Consider the following 23,942-nt stretch of genomic DNA (forward strand, 5'->3'; position numbering starts at 1 on the left):
GATCTAGATTTTATTTAGACAAAGGAATATTAAAACTTTTAGACAAAGTAATCCATCTGGGCTAAAATTTAACCAGCATAGAGAAACTATGGAGTCAGCTCTAAACAAGATTAAAGCCTTTCAAATCCCTGGTGAGGCTTTGTGCGACTTTACACCACAACATGTAAACATAGTAAGCTTTTGGCCCTTATTATTGTTTGCATCATTTTGCCCAATCCAGAAATCGTGAAAGTTAGTCTTATCATTGAATGGCACATCTGTCTTCATTCTGGTGGCTAAGGTTTTCTTCTGGTTTCTCGTTCTCTTTGCTTGTTACATGTTGCTCCTCTCCATCTGTTGGCAATTTTGAGAAGTGATCAATAATTTTCTGCAGGAGTTCCTTGCTCTCACTGGGGGGTAGGTTACTGAAGTAGTACTGAGGAGCCAGCTGCACAAACCTGCAGAAAAAATTTTTGCAAGTGCCAGATTAGGAAACTGATATCACAAACCCGCCTTGAAGTAGTTATGTGTTTTGAGGCGGCTTTGCTCCACCAAAATGTTTAATTTCTGGGACTAAATTGTTAATCAGAGATCTGAAGGCACACAGCGCAAGCAACTATCTCTGAACTTATCGGTCGCTGCCGACTGCAACTATTCAGGCATATTGCCTGATCAGATGAGATCTTTTAACAAAGGGAGCCCTTCAGGCACCACAATCAAGGTTCCCTCAGGAGTGGTGTAGACCTCGCGGCCACCCAGAAACCACATGGAGTCACCTTTTTAAAACAAAACCTCAGCTTGCACACTGCAAGAGAGAGAAGGCTGGAAACCTCTCACCCCCACCACCACCAGTGGTGGAGTAGTTGATTTAGTAGGAGTAATGAATTTTGTGTTGTGGTGTGGTACGGGAGACGGTGTTACTCTTCAGACATCTGGGAGTCTCTGGCCAAAGACCGCCCTAAGTGGAGGAAGTGCATCTGGGAGGGCGCTGAGCACCTCGAGTCTCATCACCGAGAGCATGCAGAAAACAAGCGCATGCAGCGGAAAGAGCGTGCGGCAAATCTGTCCCACCCTCCCTTACCCTCAACGACTATCTGTCCCACCTGTGATGGGGACTCTGGTTCTCGTATTGGACTGGTCAGCCATCTAAGGACTCATATTTTAAGAGTGGAAGCAAGTCTTCCTCGATTCCGAGGGACTGCCTATGATTGATTGACTCTTCAGCGCAGTACGATGACATTTTGGTTCCATGGACCAATAACTGAGCCAAGGATAATGTGCTAGACCCCTTCTTGGAGATAATCAGAAAGTCATCTAGTTTATAAAAACAGGTCTGTGAGCCCATCAGATAAAATGAGGAAGGGTTGTAGTGCAGAGATGGGAGGGGAATAATTTAGGGAGTATTCATTCGTGACAAATGCAGAATTTTAGAAATGTTTATAACTTATTGTGGATCGTAGATTTTAATGTGCACTTTGAAATATGGGTACATTGCACAGTAGGGCTGTGTTTTTTAAATCTCTTCGTAATGGAGTGTAAAACAGCATTAATATCACACAATAACTTTTGGCTTGAAATTAAATTATTTAACTCAAGCAATATGGTGGTTTGAGCAAGTGCTTGTAAATTTGATTTGGTGAGAGGGTTTTCATATCCTAACCAAGTCTTTGCACTCAATTGTGCGATCTCTGTTCTTTCATTGGCTGCTAGGAAGCATACAGATGATTAGTGAGGGAAGTGAAAAAGCTTCAATCCCTCTCTCACATTGTAAAAGATGGACTTTTTTAGCAGTAGTTATGGTAATGGCTGCTTTAACCTGCAGCTAGCTTAAAAAAATTACAATGATCTAATTTTGTGCAATCCACACTCCAATTAGCAATACATTCCAATACTGAAGTAATGATGTTCTTTAGGGTCTTTGATAAGATTTTTATCTTTGTAAGACTATTCCTCTGCACAAGCAGGCATTCCATTATTAGCTATCTCTGAAGCTTTCAACCTGTGACTAGTGTCAGCTATAGCTCAGTGGGTAGCACTCTTGCCTCTATCAGAAGGTAGTGGGTTCAAGTTCACTCTGGAGCCTGGAGTACAAAAATCTAGGCTAACACAGTGCTGCACTGTCGGAGATGTTGTCTTTTGGATGAGAAGTTAAACTGAGGCCCCATCTGCTCTTTTGGGTAAAAGATCTCATGGTACTATTTCGAAGAAGAGCAGGGGAGTTTTTCCTGGTGTTCTGGCCAATATTATCCCTTAATCAACATTACGAAAACAGATTATCTGGTCATAATCACATTGCTGTTTGTGGGGCCTTGCTATGCACAAATTGGCTACTGCATTTCCTACATTACAACAGTGGTGGTGGGGGTTGGGGGGAACAGAGGGACGCGTGGGGAGGAAGGTCCATTTGGGGTTGAGTAGTTGGCCAAGCTGTATATCTCTGACTTAGACCAAACGTAATAGAATCAAAGCCACAGTACAAACAGGAACTGAAGAGGATTCCTTCCTTTTGTCACGATTAAGTTGCAAGGGAATAGGGTTTCATCCTGGTCTTGATGTTGAACAGGTATATTAGTGTCTCAATAGCCTTTGGATCAATGGAGATGGGGAGGAGTAAATCTGAGTCAGTTTCTAAAAAGAGGAGCAGACCATGAAAGATTCTGCAGGTGCCTGCAGCCACAGGAGGAGGAGGCATTGGAAGCAATTCACTGCAACAGATATAGTGGAAAGAAAGAGTGTGCACACCATAAAGGTGAAGTGATTTGACTGTTTCAAAGGCAGTAGGGATGTCAAGAATGAGAGATGTTGAGCAGCGATTATATATAGTCACACAAGGTTTTTGACTGATTAGTTTCAGTGCAATTAATAGGATAGAAGCTACATTGAAATGTATTTTTGAGGCAGCAATGCATAGAGACTTTGGAAAGAATGGGAAGCTTGAAGATAAGAGTTGTCGTTGGAAAGAATGGAGAAACTAAGATTTTTTGTTGAAATGGTCAGGAGGTGTGAGTGTCATGGGCATGACTACGGTACTAAGGTTGGGGAGGAGAAAGAAGATGTAGCATAAGGGATGGAGGACTAGAGATCAAGACAATGGGAAACGAGTAGATGGAGGTGAAATGGCCTTTATTTTGGATTGCTAGCAGTTCTAAACTGAGGATGTCGGAAGCTCTCCGGCTCTTGAAATAGTTGTCAAATTTTACTATGATTGGGAAGTAATGGTTAACTGCAGATTGTGAAATCAAGATTCAGTTCTGGGAGTTTCCCATACATTATTGTTCAAAGTAATCAGCAGAAAACCAAGAAATCTTTGTTCTGAGGCAGCAATGCATCTTGAGGTTGAGGGGCTATTGATGAGCGATTCCAGCTTTGCTCTCAGTTTATTTCCTTTCAACCCCTTGAATAGTGCAGGTGAACTTGTACAATTAAATGCCAAAATTACTATTTGAAGGCAATACAGATGTGACACACCCAATTATAATACATGTACCGTATGTACTCGCGTATCCTGCGATCTCGCGTATCATGCGACCCCTAAATTTTCGTCCCCAAAACATGATTTTACCATATATCTCATGTATCATGCGAGTCACTTTTTTGAGATCGAATACAGACCTTAACATGAAACATCGAGTGGATTCTGCTCTCTCTCAGTGCTCTCTCTCAGTGCTCTCTCTCAGTGCTCTCTCTCAGTGCTCTCTCTCTCTGTGCTCTCTCTCTCTGTGCTCTCTCTCAGTGCTCTCTCTCAGTGCTCTCTCTCAGTGCTCTCTCTCTCTGTGCTCTCTCTCTGTGCTCTCTCTCTGTGCTCTCTCTCCGTGCTCTCTCTCCGTGCTCTCTTCCCCCCCCCCCGACCTCCGCGACTCTCTCTCTCCCCCCCCCCCCCCCCCCGACCTCCGCGACTCTCTCTCTCCCCACCCCCCCCCCCCCCGACCTCCGCGACTCTCTCTTCCCCCCCCACCCCCCCGACCTCCGCGACTCTCTCTTCCCCCCCCGATCTCCGTGACTCTCTCTTCCCCCTCCGCGACACTCTCTCTTCCCCCTCCGCAACTCTCTCTTTCTCCCCCCCCCCGACCTCCGCGACTCTCTCTCTTTCCCCCCCCCCCCCGATCTCCGCGACTCTCTTCCCCCCCCCGACCTCCACAACTCTCTCTTACCCCCCCGACCTCCGCGACTCTCTCTTCCCCCCGCGACTCTCTCTCTCCCCCCCCGACCTCCGCGACTCTCTTCCCCCCCCCCCCCCCGCGACTCTCTCCTCCCCCCCCCCCCCCCCGACCTCTGCGACTCTCTCTTTCCCCCCCCCCCCCGACCTCCGCGACTCTCTCTCCCCCCCGACCTCCGCGACTCTCTCTCCCCCCCGACCTCCACGACTCTCTTCCCCCCCCCCCCCGACCTCCGCGACACTCTCTCCCCCTGAAGAGAAGAATTTCAGCAGGAGTCAAATGGATTTTTTTTTTGCATTGGGAGGATGTAGTTAGTGGCGTGCTGCAGGAACTTGGCTTGTTTTCCACATAAACTAATGATTTGGTCATGTGTATCGAGGAACTAATATCAACCAGGGATATTCGATTTACAACCATCATGGAGAGTGAGAGGAGAAACCAAGAGAAATGTCTTTACATAGAGGATTGTTGGAGCATGCCGAGATTCAGCGTGGATACTGTCTGCTTAACAGCCTAACAGCCTAATCTTGGCCAGCACTTCACACCCGCAAATTTTGTATCTCGCGTATCATGCGACCCCCCAAATTTAGGTTACAATTTAGGTCTTCAAAAGTCGCATGATATGTGAGTATATACGGTATATAAACAAGTACTCTGGACTCATCAGGAATTTAGTTAAGTTACACTTACATTTCAGGTAACACATCTGAGATGATCCTAATGCAGTTGTTCTCAGATATTGTAAATTCATGGAACAAAACCCATTCTGGTTTTAATCTTGTGGAACAGTAGCTTGAAAAAGGGTGCAGCTGTGCTACATGTTTGTGTGTTAGCATGACATAGTTCCCTAATCCATCAACATCTCGAGCAGTCTGGAAATAGGAGGGTTACATTAATCTGATGAGTTTCTGCAATTCTCAACTGGATTAAAAATCCTTACACCATCACTAAATGTGATGTACAAATAGACTAATGCAATTCTAGCCTACAGTTTCAGTCATGAAAACATTTTTACTTCAACACATAAATATTGCCAATTTGTGTATCAAAACTGAGCAATATTCAAACACATTTGATATATGTGAAGAGGAATTTGGTCATTTATTGGTCAGGCTTTTAGGAGGAAAATAAACAATTGACTAGCTGTATCTCAACATACAGCAAGTGAACCAAAACCAAAAGTACAGTGACATGACAAAGGATGCAGCGAGGTTTACGCAAAAGTCCAAGGGAAATACAAAGTATTGCTGCAGTCCTTAACTATAGAGAGGAGCTATATATCACTTTATTACTTGTCACAATGCTATAGGAATCTCACAATTCACCCAGTACTTTTAAATATAAAATTCCATTTTAGAAGAGGTCAGTAATGCAATTATAGAATGATGGTGAAAAAAGTCTTTACCTGCATGAAATAGCCAGACAGCAAAGCTCTTTTCACATTCAGTGAATTCTTGTGTGTGCCAAAAGAAGGTTTTGAAATGGGGAGCTCAATACGCAGCATAATGTCCAGTAGCTCAGCTCGGATGGCATCTGCTGTCCTCAGAGCAGAGCAGTTCAAAAAGTTGTCATGGCACCATTTTTCATCTTCATTGACTACACGAGAGTGAAACCAGATCCATTAGAACAGCAGGATGTTTTTTTTTAAAGAATTAAGTATGACAGAAGATGGCTAGGGAGTCAAGTCAACCATATCAAAATAAAGAATTTCTTCAATATGTAAAACAAGTTTAAAAAGAAAATTTTATGCTAAAGAGAATTATTTTCAAGGATTAGCTAAAGGATTCCTCCCAACACTGTTCCCTCAAATATTTTATAGTTTACTTACATTGGCTTGATGAGATCAGCTTGCTCTGCTTGAATGTACTGTAAACATTTATGAGGGTAAAGTGATCACCCTCTGGATGCAAGAATTTCCGCCGACAAGTGCGTGCAACTTCCTCTGAACCAGGAGGTGGATCCAAGAAACAAAAGGGAGCTTTACAAAAGAGAAAATACAGGAAACATTTACAGCAGTTGCTTTTTGGTGCAATTTGTCATTCTGTTATGTTAATGATTCTGTTTTAAGTACATTAAAGCTTTGTTTAAATCTTCCAAGAATATATTTAAATATCTTTTCAAAATTTGAAATTGGATACATTCTTCCATATATTGTATGAATGTTTTGTACATCTATCTTCTAGCACACCTTTGAAATGGCAAATGAAAGCCGATAATACAATTAAATAGCAATGTCTAATTTCTTGAACTTTTTAAAGCAGAATGAGTCTATAAGACAATGTGTTACAATAGCTTACTATAGTACAAAAAATATTTGATTGTCATGTCTATAAATCTTCCAAAAATAAAAGTAATGTAATCAAATGTTTTTTTTAAAAAAGACCCATACTTGTTCAATCTGAAGGCTAAAATATTTTTGATTTGGTATTACTATTCCAACATTTTTATCCACAACATAAATCAATAAGAATAAAACTGAAAAGGGGGGAAAAAAGAGTAACGGGTTGCTTAAAGTACCTGTTACCATGGCAGCTATTGTTAACATTTCGTGCACACAGTCAAATTCACAGGATGCAACAAGAGCTTTTGCCATTTGGGGATCCAATGGAAATTCTGACATAATGATTCCAATTTCTGACAGATTTCCATCATCATCCAAGGCTGCAAGGTAATCAAGGTCTTCTAATGCCTGCATCAGAGCTTCAGGAGCTGTTAGAAAAGGCAATTTAGTAGATCATTATGTATTGGCTGTCAAATTCATTTTAAATCCTAGACATTGTATTCATATAGCATTCTACAATCTATGTGCCCATCAGCCATCTCTTTCTACAGTTCTATGATGAATGATAAGTATCTCACCAAAGCCTTATTTTAATCTGCCAAGTCAGAGAGCTGGTGATAGTAAATTACTTTTGCTGGGTTGTTGCAAAATGTGAACAGCTAATCGGTTACTGGGAATTAAATGAAACTGCCAGGAATCAACCACTCACAAGGGTGTTTGTGAATGCTAATTGATTGAGATTTAAGCCATAACATTTCAGTTTGCACCAGACCCAATCCCAGAACCAATGACATTTAACTATGCAGCATCAAAATCTAATTGGGGGGGGGGGGGATTGATCTAAACAACATCAAGCAATAAAAGCATTTCATTTAAAAATAATAAACTCAATATAATTCACCTTTTCACTTTTTCTACAAGTGATTAGGATTATTCTCGTAACATTTTCCCTCTCAAGCTATATGTGCAATTATTAGGTAAATTGGATCATTTTATGCAGTTGTGCAGGAAACTACTAACTTACATTTTTTGGTATCTTGGGGTATATTCAGCAGCTTAAAGTCTTAACTCTGTGTACAATTTGTGAACCTATGCAATCATTTCTAATTTCTGCTGCATTTAACAATTTGAAAGACTTGGCATACGTCATAGATAGAGGGTACAGTATATGCTCAGCTGGCCCAGACAAAGTAAGCCAATACACTCATAACAATGGCTTTAGTACTGCTGTGTCAATCAGGGTGCAGCTGACAGAATTTAATGAAAGTAAGTCTATAAATTTTCAGAATAGAAGACACAGTTTTCAATAGGCTATAACAGGCTTGAATCAGTCTGTCTAAATCAGGCAACATTGCTTTTGCACACTTAGAAATGTTTCATATATAATTTTACTTCAAAACTTGCAGCTAATCAAAATTTCTGATTTTCAGCATTGCATCATGTTTTGGTTATGTGGAAAGCGTCAGAGGATTTGTGCAATACAAACAAGGCTGCATTGTGGAAATAGAATTAATAAAAAATGCAGAGAAAGCTAAAATTCAGCCATCAGAATTAAAATACAATGCAAATACTGTCTGCCAGTGTATTTTGTGAGATTTCAATAACTACTGGTTCAGTACAAAGCAGATGTCTCCAATGATCATTTCCTTTTCTTTCAGGTCAATTGAATAATCTACCTGCAGATCAAATATGCTTATGATATTTATTAATAGATAAGCATTTTATTTTTAAAGCTTTTAGGGTTAGATTATCGCACATTGGCTAAAAATGTTAGGAACTAAGTTTTTAGAAATACAGTCGTATCTAAAAAATTGTGTGATAAATTTGTTAGGAATTATAGAAACATAGAAAATAGGTACAGGAGTAGGCCATTTGGCCCTTCGAGCCTGCACCGCCATTCAATAAGATCATGGCTGATCATTCTCTTAGTACCCCTTTCCTGCTTTCTCTCCATACCCCTTGATCTCTTTAGCCATCAGGGCCATATGTAACTCCCTCTTGAATATATCCAATAAACTGGCATCAACAACTTTCTGCGGCAGGGAATTCCACAGGGAATTTAACAACTCTCTGAGTGAAGAAGTTTCTCCTCATCTCAGTCCTAAATGGCCTACCCCTTATCCTAAGACTACGGGCCCAAGTTTCGGGCCGCGCCTAAAACGGCGCAGCCCGGACCTGGACGCCCGTTTTTCGCGCCAGAAAGTGCGCCTAAAAAAAACTTACCTATTCTCCGGCTCCCTGCAAGTCGTTTGCAGCTGGGCACGGTGCAGCACGAGCTGTAGGGGGCGGAGCCAGGTCCCTGCGCTGAAAACAGTGCCGGGACCTCTGCACATGCGCGCTACAGTGGGCGCGCATGTGCAGTAGCTCCAGGCGCCCAAAACTGTGGGAGGGGCCCGAAGCACGCAGCCCCTAGCCCTGGCTGAATGGCCTCACTGGGGCTGCGTGAATAAGGCTCCTCCCCCCCGACCGGACCCGACCCGACCCCCGCACTCTTTCCCCCCCCCGGACCTCCGCGACTCTTTTATTTGTAAAACTGAAGTGTTTAATGTTTGTAAACTTCCCTTTAACCCCCCCCCCCCCCCCCATTCCCCACGCCTAATTTGTAACCTACGCCTGATTTTCTAAAGTGTAGACAAAGGTTTTTTCAAACGTACAAAAATCTTCACTTACTCCATTCTAAGTTAGTTTGGAGTAAGTTTTCACTGCCTAAACTTTGAAAACAGGCGTAAGTGGCTGGACACGCCCCCTTTTGAAAAAAAAATTCTGTTCCAAAGTGAAACTGTTCTAACTGACTAGAACTGGAGCAAACTAAATGCCGAGAATTCAAATTTCTAAGATACTCCATTCTAAACCAGTTGCTCCTATGTCCCCTGGTTCTGGACTTCCCCAACATCGGGAACATTCTTCCCGCATTTAACCTGTCCAGTTCCGTCAGAATCTATACGTTTCTATGAAATGCCCTCTCATCCTTCTAAACTCCAGTGAATAAAGGTCCAGTTGATCCAGTCTCTCCTCGTATGTCAGTCCAGCCATCCCGGGAATCAGTCTGGTGAACCTTCGCTGCACTCCCTCAATAGCAAGAACGTCCTTCCTCAGATAGGCTATATGGCCCCTCAAGCCTGCTCTGCCAATCAATAAGATCATGGCAGATCTGATCATGGACTCAGCTCCACTTCCCCGCCCGCTCCCCATAACCCCTTATCCCCTTATCGTTTAAGAAACTATCTTTCTGTTTTAAATTTATGAATGATAAATTACTTAGAAATTTTGTCAGCTGCAGTAAGGTTGGTCAGAGGCTTTTGGAAAGATTGTAACTGATGCTCAGAATGAGAGAACTGAAGCCTATTTTGATATTTTAGACAATTTAACATCTAATATTCAATTCAGAAATGGATTATTTCACTCATTTGTTACATATTGTAACTACAGTATTACCTGGCCTATCAATGAAGTCACATTGGCCCATTTCTGCTATATCCATTCTCTTCAGAAATAAAACCATATGAGTAAGGTTGGATTCTAGCACGCAAGCTGGTGAAAGTTCAGTCATCTCTTTCTTTAGAAACTCCTCGGTATATAATCGGAAACATTTGCCTGAAGAAACCAATTAGTTATCAATAGCTTAGTTATGCATTTTGAAATTTATGGTTGTACAAAATAACAGGATACATTAGCAGTTATTATAAAATTTGAGGCAAAAACAATATTTGCACTGTCCAATAAAGAAAATGCCAGACCTTAAAGTGTGTTTCTTATCCTTGGTGTCAAGAAATGAACATATTGTTAAACAGTTGTTCTGCCCCTGTGCAGCAAGAGATTTTCTTTCACCTTTTCTCATATCCACATCTCAACAGCTATGCCAGGTTCAGTAGTTACAGTTTTTAGTTCTTTTTCATATATAAAGCACTGATGTATGCATATAATCTCTCATTTTAAACACCGTGTGTATATCAAATAATATCAGAGACTTTACCCAATCTAGCTGTACCCATGATCTGTGTGCGCATCATGGCCTGTATTTTGCTGATTGGTTGCATCACTAAAGAATCTGCTCGTATTCTTGGATTGTAAACCTAGGATTAAATAGAGAGAACAAAATTCCAATCTATAGGTAAAAATGAAGGCCATCTGAAAGACAGATACTTTTTCTTTGGCCAGCTGCATATCCAACATATACAGAATGAACCTCTAAACAAAGCTAATGAGCAATTCACGCCAGTAGAGGATCTCTAATATCCAGTGCACACACTTCTTCCCCAAATAACATACTCCACATGCCAAGTCCTGATCTTTGAACACTCTTCCTCAGGCGGCCGAAGGCTGCGCTGGCACACTGGAAGCGGTTTTGAACCTTGTCATTGATGTCTGTCCGTTGTCCCCCGTAGTGGACAGAATCCGCACTGTGATTCCGGGAGGAGCTCCTCAGCCAGAGGGAGAAGACGGTTGAGGAGGATTCTAGCGATGACTTTCCCAGTGGCTGACAACAGGGAGATTCCTCTGTAGTTGCCACAGTTGGACTTGTCCCCTTTTTTAAAGATGGTCACGATTACTGCATCTCTGAGAGCTCCAGGTATGCTCTCCTCCTTCCAGACGAGAGAGATGAGGTCATGCATTCGTGCCAATAGTGCCTCTCCGCCATACTTTAGTGCCTTAGTGGGGATTCCATCTGCTCCCGATGCCTTGTTCTTGAGCTGACGGATGGCCTTTTCTACCTTGTGCAGGGCTGGGGTTTTGCTGAGATGGTGGCGGGTAGCATGCTGCAGGATGGAGTCGAGGACATAGAAACATAGAAAATAGGTGCAGGAGTAGGCCGTTCGGCCCTTAGAGCCTGCAGCACCATTCAATAAGATCATGGCTGATCATTCCCTCAGTACCCCTTTCCTGCTTTCTCTCCATACCTCTTGATCCCTTTAGCTGTAAGGGCCATATCTAACTCCCTCTTGAATATATCCAATGAACTGGCATCAACAACTCTCTGCGACAGGGAATTCCACAGGTTAACAACTCTCTGAGTGAAGAAGTTTCTCCTCATCTCAGTCCTAAATGGCCTACCCCTTATCCTAAGACTGTGTCCCCTGGTTCTGGACTTCCCCAACATTGGGAACATTCTTCCCGCATTTAACCTGTCCAGTCCCGTCAGAATCTTACATGTTTCTATGAGATCCCCCCTCATCCTTCTAAAATCCAGTATATAAAGGCCCAGTTGATCCAGTCTCTCCTCATGTCAGACCAGTCATCCCGGGAATCAGTCTGGTGAACCTTCGCTGCACTCCCTCAATAACAAGAACGTCCTTCCTCAGATTAGGAGACCAAAACTGAACACAATATTCCAGGTGCCGCCTCACCAAGGCACTATACAACTGCAGTAAGACCTCCCTGTTCCTATACGCAAATTCCCTAGCTATGAAGGCCAACGTACCATTTGCCTTCTTCACCACCTGCTGTACCTGCATGCCAACTTTCAATGACCGATGTACCATGACACCCAGGTCTCGTTGCACCTCCCTTTTCCTAATCTGCCGCCATTCAGATAATATTCTGCCTTCGTGTTTTTGCCCCCAAAGTGGATAACCTCACATTTATCCACATTATACTGCATCTGCCATGCATTTGCCCATTCACCTAACCTGTCCAAGTCACCCTGCAGCCTCTTAGCGTCCTCCTCAAAGCTCACACCGCCACCCAGTTTAGTGTCTTCCTAATTGTTGAATACTCCTGGATGTTGAGTTCCCAGCCTTGGTCACCCAGGAGCCATGTCTCCGTGATGCCAATTACATCATAACCGTTAACTGCTATCTGCGCAGTTAATTCTTCCACCTTATTCCGAATACTCCTCGCATTGAGGCACAGAGCCTCCAGGCTTGTCTTTCTAACACACTTTGCCTCTTTAGAATTTTGCTATAATGTGGCCCTTTTTGCTTTTTGCCTTAGGTTTCTCTGCCCTCCACTTTTACTTTTCTTTCTATCTTTTGCTTCTGCCCCCATTCTACTTCCCTCTGTCTCCCTGCATAGGTGCCCATCCCCCTGCCATATTAGTTTAATCCTCCCCAACAGCACTTGCAAACATTCCCCCTAAGACATTGGTTCCGGTCCTGCCCAGGTGCAGACCATCCGGTTTGTACTGGTCCCACCTCCCCCAGATCCAGTTCCAATGTCCCAGAAATTTGAATTCCTCCCTTCTGCACCACTCCTCAAGCCACGTATTCATCTGAGCTATCCTGCGATTCCTACTCTGACTAGCACGTGGCACTGATAGCAATCCTGTGATTACTACTTTTGAGGTCCTACTTTTTAATTTAGCTCCTAGCTCCCTAATTTCGTCTCGTCGGACCTCATCCCGTTTTTTACCTATATCGTTGGTACCTATATGCACCACGACAACTGGCTGTTCACCCTCCCTTTTCAAAATGTCCTGCACCCGCTCCGAGACATCCTTGACCCTTGCACCAGGGAGGCAACATAGCATCCTGGCGTCTCGGTTGTGGCCGCAGAAACGCCTATCTATTCCCCTTACAATCGAATCCCCTATCACTATCGCTCTCCCACTCTTTTTCCTGCCCCCCTGTGCCGCAGACCCACCCACAGTGCCATGAACTTGGCTGCTGCTGCCCTCCCCTGATGAGTCATCCCCCTCATCTGTACCCAAAACGGTGTATCTGTTTTGCAGGGGGATGACCACAGGGGACCCCTGCACTACCTTCCTTGCATTGCTCTTAGAAACATAGAAACATAGAAAATAGGTGCAGGAGTAGGTCATTCAGCCCTTCGAGCCTGCACCGCCATTCAATGAGTTCATGGCTGAAGATTCAACTTCAGTACCCCATTCCTGCTTTCTCACCATACCCCTTGATCCCCCTAGTAGTAAGGACTACATCTAACTCCTTTTTGAATATATTTAGTGAATTGGCCTCAACAACTTTCTGTGGTAGAGAATTCCACATGTTCACCACTCTCTGGGTGAAGAAGTTCCTCCTCATCTCGGTTCTAAATGGCTTACCCCTTATCCTTAGACTGTGACCTCTGGTTCTGGACTTCCCCAACATTGGGAACATTCTTTCTGCATCTAACCTGTCTAAACCCATCAGAATTTTAAACGTTTCTGTGAGGTCTCCTCTCATTCTTCTGAACTCCAGTGAATACAAGCCCAGTTGATCCAGTCTTTCTTGATAGGTCAGTCCCGCCATCCCGGGAATCAGTCTGGTGAACCTTTGCTGCACTCCCTCAATAGCAAGAATGTCCTTCCTCAGGTTAGGAGACCAAAACTGTACACAATACTCCAGGTGTGGCCTCACCAATGCCCTGTACAACTGTAGCAACACCTCCCTGCCGCTGTACTCAAATCCCCCCGCTATGAAGGCCAACATGCCATTTGCTTTCTTAACCACCTGCTGTACCTGCATGCCAACCTTCAATGACTGATGTACCATGACACCCAGGTCTCGTTGCACCTCCCCTTTTCCTAATCTGTCACCATTCAGATAATAGTCTGTCTCTCTGTTTTTACCACCAAAGTGGATAACCTCACATTCATCCACATTATACTTCATCTGCCATGCAGCTGCCCACTCACCTAACCTATCCAAGTCTCTGCAGCCTCATAGCATCCTCCTCGCAGCTCACGCTGCCACCTAACTTAGTGTCATCTGAAAATTTGGAGATACTACATTTAATCCCCTCGTCTAAATCATTAATGTACAGTGTAAACAGCTGGGGCCCCAGCACAGAACCTTGCGGTACCCCACTAGTCACCGCCTGTCATTCTGAAAAGTACCCATTTACTCCTACTCTTTGCTTCCTGTCTGACAACCAGTTCTCAATCCATGTCAGCACACTACCCCCAATCCCATGTGCTTTAACTTTGCACATTAATCTCTTGTGTGGGACCTTGTCGAAAGCCCTCTGAAAGTCCAAATATACCACATCAACTGGTTCTCTCTTCCTATTGGTCATCCATTCCCTATCTGGCTGTGTACCCTTTACCTGCGGTAAGACCAACTCACTAAACGTGTTGTTCACGTTCTCCTCAGCATCGTGGATGCTCCAGAGTAAATCCACCTGCAGCTCCAGTGCCGCAATGCAGTCAGGAGCTGCAGGCAGGTGCACTTCCTGCACACGTAGTGGTCAGAGACACTGGAAGCGTCCCTAACTTCCCACATAGCACAAGACACTCCCTTCAAAGACAGAGTCTCGATTAAGGAGACCTACGAAGTGCTCCTTCCAGCGGGTCCTAACTACCTCGGTGTCCTTGATGAGTGTCTCCCCGTTCTTGGCCAGCAGGTGGGTGCTTCGGCGCATGGTTGCCGGCCAGCTGCTGAATCTCCTGTGCTTTCTCCACCCACCATTTATTCTTTAGGTTGCGGGTTTTTTGTTGGACCTCGGCCTTAAACCGCCTGTAAAGCTGCTTTGTTGCTCCTGAGTTGGGTTGTTGTTTTCGGTTCAGAAATGCCCTGCGCTTGCGATCTATTAGCTCTTGAATCTCCTGGTCATTGTCATCAAACCAGTCCTGGTGTTTCCTGGTTGAGTGACCACGATTACGGAATGATTACAGAACACTGTCTGGCAATTCCTGTGGTGGAATCTACCATCGCCACCACTTTGCTTACAATTGCAGTAGAGGTGTTAAATACTATAGTTAATTACCCTAGCTGCATGGAAACAGCATCTCACACCCTTTTAAAATGTTTTCCTGACAACAGTGCTGTTTTCAAACTGGGGCTTGAACCTGCCTCAGTGAGGTGCAAGGTTTGACACACCTGGATTTAGGGCTTTTTCTTAAAGATCCATCGAGATTTTCAAACATCAGGATATATGTAAATCAAACAAAGATCTTCATGAGAAATTGTCTGAATTTGAGCATGCTCCTGTCAGCAGAATGCTTGAATCAGCTCCGCTGGGCAGGCCACATTGTCCGCATGCCAGACACGAGACTCCCAAAGCAAGCGCTCTACTCTGAACTCCTTCATGGCAAACGAGCCAAAGATGGACAGAGGAAACGTTACAAGGACACTCTCAAAGCTTCCCTGATAAAGTGCAACATCCCCACTGACACCTGGGAGTCCTTGGCCAAAGACCGCCCTAAGAGGAGGAAGTGCATCCAGGAGGGCGCCGAGCACCTCGAGTCTCATCGCCAAGTGCACGCAGAAAACAAGCACAGGCAGCGGAAAGGACGTGCGGCAAACCTGTCCCATCCTCCCTTACCCTCAACGACAGTCTGTCCCACCTGTGGCAGGGACTGTGGCTCTTGTATTGGACTGTTCAGCCATCCAAGGACTCATTCTAAGAGTGGAAGCAAGTCTCCTCGATTCCGAGGGACTGCCTATGATGATGATGATAATATTTGTTTTCCATCTCAATCTATGTTTCCACGTGGGGCTTAAACCTTTGATCAATCACTCAAACGTGGACTCCGGCTGCAGCAGTAGAGCCCTGCAATTGATCCACTTGGACCTGGGCTGAGCCTCTGCTGTTCTCCTGCTTCACCATCCCATCTGTCCACCATCCTCTGCACCCCAACAATTTTAAACAATTTAAACCATTTATGAATCCTCGAAAAATATACTGAAAGGAAATACAAGCTATATATTTTTTTTAAGTCCAGTCCTCCCCAAAACAAACATGGCTAAAGCACATATCTCAAATCAGATCAAGAAATGCCAAGCAACCCTAGGCCCATTAGTACAATCTCTCCCCATTCCTGCCAAACACAGCAGCTCACCCATCGACAGTGAAAGGCAACAATCCTAAATCAACACGGCAGTTAGTAAGCACAGTCTCCTTTTCCAACTGACTCCAGAGACAGAGAACAAACAATTCCTTGACTTTACAAACATAATCATGCTAAGAAACTTGATGCATCAATGCATTTTTCCTGTAAGCACTGCAATCAAAATTCATAATGGTGTCATAAAATATATATGTGAATGTACACTTGAGAACCCAATAAAAACATTGTAAAATATAAGAGAACCAGGCTGTTTCTGCATAAAAAGATGAAGTTGTGCGTTTTCGGAAATGAAGGAAGTAAACATCCATCTGTGATGAAGGGTTTGTGGAATGGAACCTGGGAGAACATCTATCTGTGTATGCTCTTCCTCTGGTTCTACTTTGTGCTGACCTTCTAGGCTCTCTTTTTTGCTCTGGTGCAAGATAGATTGAGTAGACTGGGTCTTTACTCGTTGGAATTCAGAAGGATGAGGGGTGATCTTATAGAAACATTTAAAATAATGAAAGGGATAGACAAGATAGAGGCAGAGAGGTTGTTTCCACTGGTCGGGGAGACTAGAACTAGGGGGCACCGCCTCAAAATACGGGGGAGCCAATTTAAAACCGAGTTGAGAAGGAATTTCTTCTCCCAGAGGGTTGTGAATCTGTGGAATTCTCTGCCCAAGGAAGCAGTTGAGGCTAGCTCATTGAATGTATTCAAGTCACAGATAGATAGATTTTTAACTAATAAGGGAATTAAGGGTTATGGGGAGCAGGCGGGTAAGTGGAGCTGAGTTCACGGCCAGATCAGCCATGATCTCGTTGAATGGCAGAGCAGGCTCGAGGGACTAGATGGCCTACTTCTGTTCCTAATTCTTATGTTCTTATGTAAGAGAATATGAGAATTTCCTGGTCTGAATAAGTTTGTAAACAATCTGCATTGGGGACTGGTTGGGCCTCTGTTCAAGGGAGAAGTGGGGCACCCTCAGTCAATTGATTCTAGGTCATCCACGATGAGGTATACAGTTGTGAGTATAGTGGATGAACTGGTAATATGTAGTTTGTAATGTTCTATATTTTGGAATATAGTGATCATACTTTTAATATGCACTTATTAAACAAAATCAGCTATAGAAATGGTGTACTTACATTCCTTCTCTCCATGCCCACATCGATGACAAACTTCACATTCTCGATGCAAAGTAAGGACTCTCCCACACTAGTGGTCAACACCACTCTCCTTCTGTACCGTTTGGAGTTCTTCTCCAACATGTCACTTGATCTGTCAATGGCCCTACTCTGTTCTGGGTAAAAGGGAATTGGCACTAGCTCTCCCAGCATTGGGTGCAATTTGGAAGCTTCTCGGCTGATTATATTGTATGCCTCATCAATTTCCTGCAAGTATATAAATATGTCATGTAAATTCTGATAACTCACAGCAAAAATGATTTTGCATCCTTACAAAAGATCAGACTGTCAATCATATAGACCACAAAGATTCCAGGTTTGATCCATGGCCTGACTAATGTTCCAGACTCATCAGTTTTACATTTGAACATTTGTTTTGTAACTGTACAGTCACAATGATATCGATGGATTTACTGGAAGACAAACAAAAAAGCTACTGTTCCATTTACCCTGCAGTGATCCTTGCTGAAAGTACATACATGTGCAGATTGAGCATAGTTATGATGCTCCATGATCAGAAAGTCTAACAACACTGTTATGGCTCACAAATGAAGAGGCACTATAGCACCAGTGGCACTTCTGAAACTGTACCCAGTCATAATGGCAGAAGAAAAAAACACGGTAACTGTAACGGAAGATATAAAATTTGCATGATGTCACCATGGGGTAGCATATAGGTATGGAAGAGGTGGAAGCCAAGGATAAGTCCTTGGGGACTCCTGGCCACAGGGTACTGTGCTATGCTACTACACAGTGAATACATACAATATCCATAAATCCTGCATATTGTATCAAGATCACACATTGTAAATACCAAGACAATGACGCCGTTTCAAAGCTGGAACAAATCATTAACAATTGAAGAACTTGGCCTAGTAATGTATCAAATACTTAAAGCTTTCGGAAGGAAATTACTAAATTCCAGAATGCTTATCAATAGACTACCTTTAAAACATATCAAAATAAATGCACATTATTGATTTTAATTTTTTGTAAAAGGATGTAGAATAAATACATTGACTAAGAGAAAAGGTCACAGCTTCATTATAGCTCCATCTAAACAGTTCAGGTAATTTACAAAAAAAAGTATTACATACAAACCTTGTATCTGAAGCTGTTGCTTCAATTGGAAATATATACGCATATAATCATTGTTTTAAACAAAAAGGCAAACATTGGAATATATAGTTTGTCTCGGTTATTCACAGCCAATGATATGGCTCAAGAGTTCTTTGGTCGTTCTTAGCTGCTATGCTAGTGGTGCATTCACCAACTTTTCTATATTGTATTATTAGGAGGGATATATTGTAAAAGGCCACATAGTTCGTATGCCAGACACCAGACTCCCAAAGCAAGTGCTCTACTCGGAGCTCCTTCGTGGCAAACAAACCAAAGGTGGGCAGCGGAAACGTTACAAGGACACCCTCAAAGCCTCCTTGATAAAGTGCGACATCCCCACTGACACCTGGGAGTCCCTGGCCCAAGACCACCCTAAGTGGAAGAAGTGCATCCGAGAGGGCACTGAGCACCTCAAGTCGCAACGCCGAGATCATGCAAAAATCAAGCGCAGGCAGCGGAAAGAGCGTGCGGCAAACCAGTCCCACCCACCCCTTCCCTCAACGACTACCTGTCCCACCTGTGACAGAGTCTGTGGCTCTCGTATTGGACTGTTCAGCCATCAAAGAAGTCATTTCAGGAGTGGAAGCAAGTCTTCCTCAATTCCGAGGGACTGCCTATGATGATGATGATGATTGTAAAAGATGCAAGCAATGTGCTTACCTTTTTACAGGATAGAAAAATTGCAACATCTCCCTTCTCCCTTGTATGATGAATCTCAAATAATAGCCTAAGCGCTGGTAGGAAATAATTTTCTTGAGGCTTGCAACTGTAAACAACCTCAAGTGGACACCCAATGGGCTCTTCAGTCTCCACTCGTATTAGAGGAACATCGCCATAATAGGTGTGCAGCTTATTCGACATATGAGGGGAGGTTATTATTACGACTTTTAGTTCTGGCCTCTGTCTCACAATGTCTTTCAGAAGACCCAGTAGCACATCTGTAGAAACAGTTCTTTTGTGAGTTTCATCTATGATGATAACTCCATAGTGTTCCAGTAGAGGGTCTGACATCATCTCCTGTAGTAGCATATCATCTGTGCTGTACCTACAACATGAAGAGATTGTTATTTAGCTGTCTCGATCCGAGCTCGCTTAAAGGAAAAAAGAAATTAGTTAAAAGTTACTCAGACTTTTACTTAATTTATTTTTCCCTATAACAGAGTTTCTTTCCTCACCTCACACACATACCTTTTAAGCCTTTGAGGTTTGCAGTAGATTTTTTTGAAGTAAAATTATAATGAGTTTTAAATTTAAAGAAATCTGTGAATTAGGGAATGTTCTGTTGAGCAGTGGGTGACACAGTTCTCTTTCACCTTTGGGACTTGGGCTAGACTCCAGCCCAGATTGATAGGTTGAAAGTCTACTCTCCCTGGTGACTTTTGATCATATGCAAAATGAAATTTGACATGCTGAATCCAGCACCCAGTGAGTAATGGACCATAATTTGGCATTATTACTTAGGGGTTTTAAAGCTTGCTGGTGTGAGAAATGGGAGTGTGCATTTGAAGTGTGTAATGGGAGTGTGCAATGGGAGTGTGCAATGGGAGTGTGCAATGGGAATATACAATGGGAGTGCAGAGCACCAACAGCTCTATTTTACATTTAGCCCAAAATATATTTGAGACCTGTGGATTGGAGATGAGGCTCTTCTCCAGGGAGGCAGAGAAGATGGGAGTGAGCTACCCCTGCTACACCAGACTCCTCTAGTTCATCCCAAGCAGCAGGTTACAAGCAGAAATCTGTGATAAATTAACCGTTCCTGCCTTGTCAGACAGGGAATAATAGTGTATTTGAATGTAAAAGAGTGGAATAAATAAATAAAATTGTGTGGGGTGGGGGAAGAAAGAGCTGTTACAAATTTTCTTGAATTCCATTTAGATATAAACATGCACGCATACATATAAATAGCTGGAAAAAGGACAGTAGTCACAGGTTAAATTATGAAAGTACAAACCATAGGCCCTGCATGGGGATAGTGTTGGCATTGTTATAGTTAAGTGGTGACCCTCCCCCAAATGTTCATTTGCTTTCTAAAGTTATAAACATGATCTATTGTGTGCATGTGTGCAGCATGGGTGTTGGTCAGCAATCCTTCCATAATGTCTATTTCAGACCTCATGGAAGTAAATGGTACTTGCACTTAAGTATTAATTACAGTTATTCCCATGTATTTCTCTTATGGCTTTAGTTCAGTTATAGTTTGTATGAGAAAATGTGTATAAAATTACTTTTAATCAGTATTTATCAAACACTTCATTTACTATTTTGGTGTTAAATTGTCTTTATTCCTTTGTTCAAATGTTGTTTCACTCAAATTTCCTTTTATCTTGCTCCCCTGCAACTCATCTTATTCATTCTAATCCTTTCTTTTTGTCCTGTCACTATCATTACATTCTATTGTCAATCCTTGTAAAGCGTAATGTAAATGATAAGGAGCAGCATATGGCGTCAGTTGCTTGAAGAGGGGTCTGCAGCTGCAGGCCTCCTACATATTGTTTCCTATTTGCATTTGAGTGACGGTTCTGCAAGGGTCACCAGAAGTAGATGCGTGCACACAGACCTCAGGATTGTGTCATTGATGCAGCAGTTTTCAAATGGAATTATGTAGCCCACTTCATGCCCTATGTTGACATCCATCTCATCTGCCACGCGGAGAGCAAGGCCGACAGCCGTCTGCTTATGCGTCTGTGTGCACACTACAACCCCATGCTGATACTTGGAAGAAAGACAATGTTCCGCACACCACTGGGGGATCTACAAAAGATAACAAAGGAAACAATCAGGGCACCACTGCCTTCTAGCAAGATGCTTCACTGTTGGTCAGGCAAGACTGGACACTTATAGAAACAAAGTTAAATAGTTTCAGAAGAAACAAGACATTAACGAATAAACCCTTGGCCTACATCTGCATGGATGCATGTATGTATGTTTCAATATGTACTTACATATATAAATGTTATGTGTGCACACTCCTGGTTATTACATATGGAATAAAATGGATGGCCATAAGCCAAGACACTAATTCCTACAACTCAGATAGTTCTTCTAATAGATCAGTGGCTAAATGCATAGTGCAGTAGTGAATCACAGAGACCAGTTGTGTCCTGGAAATTACTTTGATCTATGGCGATAGTCGATCTTAACTGGGATGTTAGACGTTTCTTCTAAGATGCGTACGATTCCAGAAGGCACCGCACATTGAAATAAACAGGCAACTCACAAATTCATCACTTGATAACTGCTTTAAATGTAAACTGCCCATGGACAAAAAAAGTAGTGTTCAGAGGAGTTTGTAGCTTGCCCAATACAAAGAAAAGTTATAGGGAACATTGGTGCTTGATGTAGTATAAACAGCCTAAGTGTCCCCCATTGTTCTTCTGGTCCTAACTATTCCTTCTAAAATCAAGCCTAAATAAGTCTCTTATAGTTCTCCTCCTTAAGACTATCACCATAACATCTCGTCTTATTTAATATGATCTTTTGACATTATTGTTGGCTGCCTCAGGTTACTATTATTTTTCAATACTGCTATTCAGCTTTATCTAATAGGATGTTGACCTATGTTCTCTTTTTTTGTGACATGGCGTATAAGCAGTTTTTATCTACAATAATCTTTTAACACAAGTTCATATGAATGTGAATTATTACAAAGAGCTGAAACACAGAAACTAGTCAATTTTAAGACAGAGCCCAACATTTCTGTCTTTGCTAATCTTAGCAAAAATTGAAATGGAAATAAAAAATAATGTAATCTTGGTAAAAAGTGCCAACAGCCTGTTTATCTAGGTTTACCAGAGCTCCAAAGATTACTGCAAAAATGGAGTTTAAAGAAAAACGCGAAAAGCACAGAGGGCACCGGATACACACAAGCATGCAACAAGTCGGCTACCTGGGCATAATATTAGAGTAGTACATGAGGAAGTTGTGACTGAGGTATGTTTACCAGCTGGCCCACAAAGACCGTAGGGACAGTCAACCATCTACTAGTAAAGCTCATTCTGCCCTCAACTTTTATGCCACAGAGACCTAGAGACCTTCTTTACATTTATCCTCTTATAAGTCACACAACTTCTTTCAGACCTCCAACTAGTTCTTGTAGTTGCGACCAAGTTCGTAGTTTGAATAACAATGCCAACTCCATTGCAGTATAAAGAGGCCATCCTCCCCCATTGTCTGTATTTCTCAGTGGAGGTTACCTGCACATGCTCTGCTAAATCTGACTTTTCAACGACGGTTGTGCCATTTTCTCACAAAAATCAGCTGGATTAACAAACTTGGACATTCATACTAGTTAAGAGGCTCATTTGCTACTTTAGAGACATTAAAAGACCATTACCACAGAAACATCATGATTATTTGCTGGCTGCTATCTGTGTTACTGCTAACAGAAATAAAATCACATGTTTCTAAGCTATGCATTCCTGTTAGTTAGAATTTTTAAAAAAACATTACTCACATTAAAAATAACCTTTTAAAATAAGCAGGCCCGAAGGTAGCAACTATAGTATATTGTAGACAATGTGCAAGATCCAAGTAAAAATATCTCCAAATGTGCTTTCGCCTTTATGTTTCGATAAATGGAAAGTATTACTATATTTAGTTAAAAACTGAAAGGATTTCCAGAAAAAAAGATGTTACTTTATCATTACTGATTAACATTTTGTAAACACGTGTTCACATTATCTGGATGTTGGCACGGTAATAACAAGCCACAACACATGTATTGTTTCCCTTTGCCAAAGCTGCTCTTTGAATGACAGTCTTATCATTAAGGTCAGGTCAGCAGAAAGCTCTGTGTTCGAGTTATGCCCAACGTTAGTACAAATTAAAAGCCTGTTTGAAGGTTTACAGGCTGTCTTTTACTGGCGAGGGCAACCGTGCCTCATTGCCCACTCAAGTATAGACAAACCTGTTATAATATTGGCGCCTTTTTCAAAACATAGCTGGGCAGCATGCAGCAGGATACTCATTTAAAGCCCCCCAAAAAGTGTACTCAATAAACGTTTATTTTCATCGCATGTTCCCGTTAGCTTGGTTGTTCTTACCTGACTGCTCTTGCCGATCCTGGCGTTTCCAGATAGGATGATAAAGTGATTGCTTACTAAACTCTCCATGAAGGCGGCCTTGGCTTCCCACACCGGTAGCTGTTTCCTTTCTTGTAGGAGTTTGTAATAGCGAGAAGAATAAGGCAGTCCATCGAAGGGATTCAGCTCCAGGTCTGCATCACAGAGTAAAACCTCATCGCCACTGTCAGACCCGAACTCTTCCGGGAAAGTTGGCGTGTGGCTGAGCGCTACGCTGTCCCGGCTTGCTGTGTGCAGTTGAAGAGCAGCCATGGCAGCGACAGGGTGCAGAAAGAGAGCGAAGTCGGCAGTGCGGGGATCCAAGCTACTCGAATTTGTTCCGTTAGTACCTGCTCCTGTACCGAGGTAAAGATCCACACCAACACTTCCTGCTACAATTCACAGCCACTTCGCACTCTCCCCATCGTCTATTTTCACAGCGATCATCTGCAA

At 42.8% G+C, this 23,942-nt stretch overlaps 1 protein-coding gene across 1 annotated transcript; it reads right to left on the reverse strand.

Annotated features, from left to right (window-relative positions):
- Positions 1 to 60: 60 nt before the first annotated feature.
- LOC139260300 (putative pre-mRNA-splicing factor ATP-dependent RNA helicase DHX32) lies at positions 61 to 23,725 on the reverse strand. Its single transcript, XM_070876745.1, has 11 exons — positions 23,472 to 23,725; positions 20,987 to 21,180; positions 19,087 to 19,471; positions 17,269 to 17,514; positions 10,391 to 10,490; positions 9,853 to 10,011; positions 6,654 to 6,845; positions 5,965 to 6,114; positions 5,542 to 5,723; positions 4,827 to 5,008; positions 61 to 437 (listed from the first exon to the last, which is right to left on the reverse strand). Exons 1-11 carry the CDS (start codon positions 23,538 to 23,540, stop codon positions 242 to 244), a joined length of 2,055 nt encoding a protein of 684 aa, XP_070732846.1. The 5' UTR covers positions 23,541 to 23,725; the 3' UTR covers positions 61 to 241.
- Between the last annotated feature and the right edge of the window lie 217 nt (positions 23,726 to 23,942).

The sequence above is a fragment of the Pristiophorus japonicus genome, chromosome 3 (genome assembly GCF_044704955.1).
Source record: "Pristiophorus japonicus isolate sPriJap1 chromosome 3, sPriJap1.hap1, whole genome shotgun sequence".
NCBI classification, from domain to species: Eukaryota; Metazoa; Chordata; class Chondrichthyes; family Pristiophoridae; genus Pristiophorus; species Pristiophorus japonicus.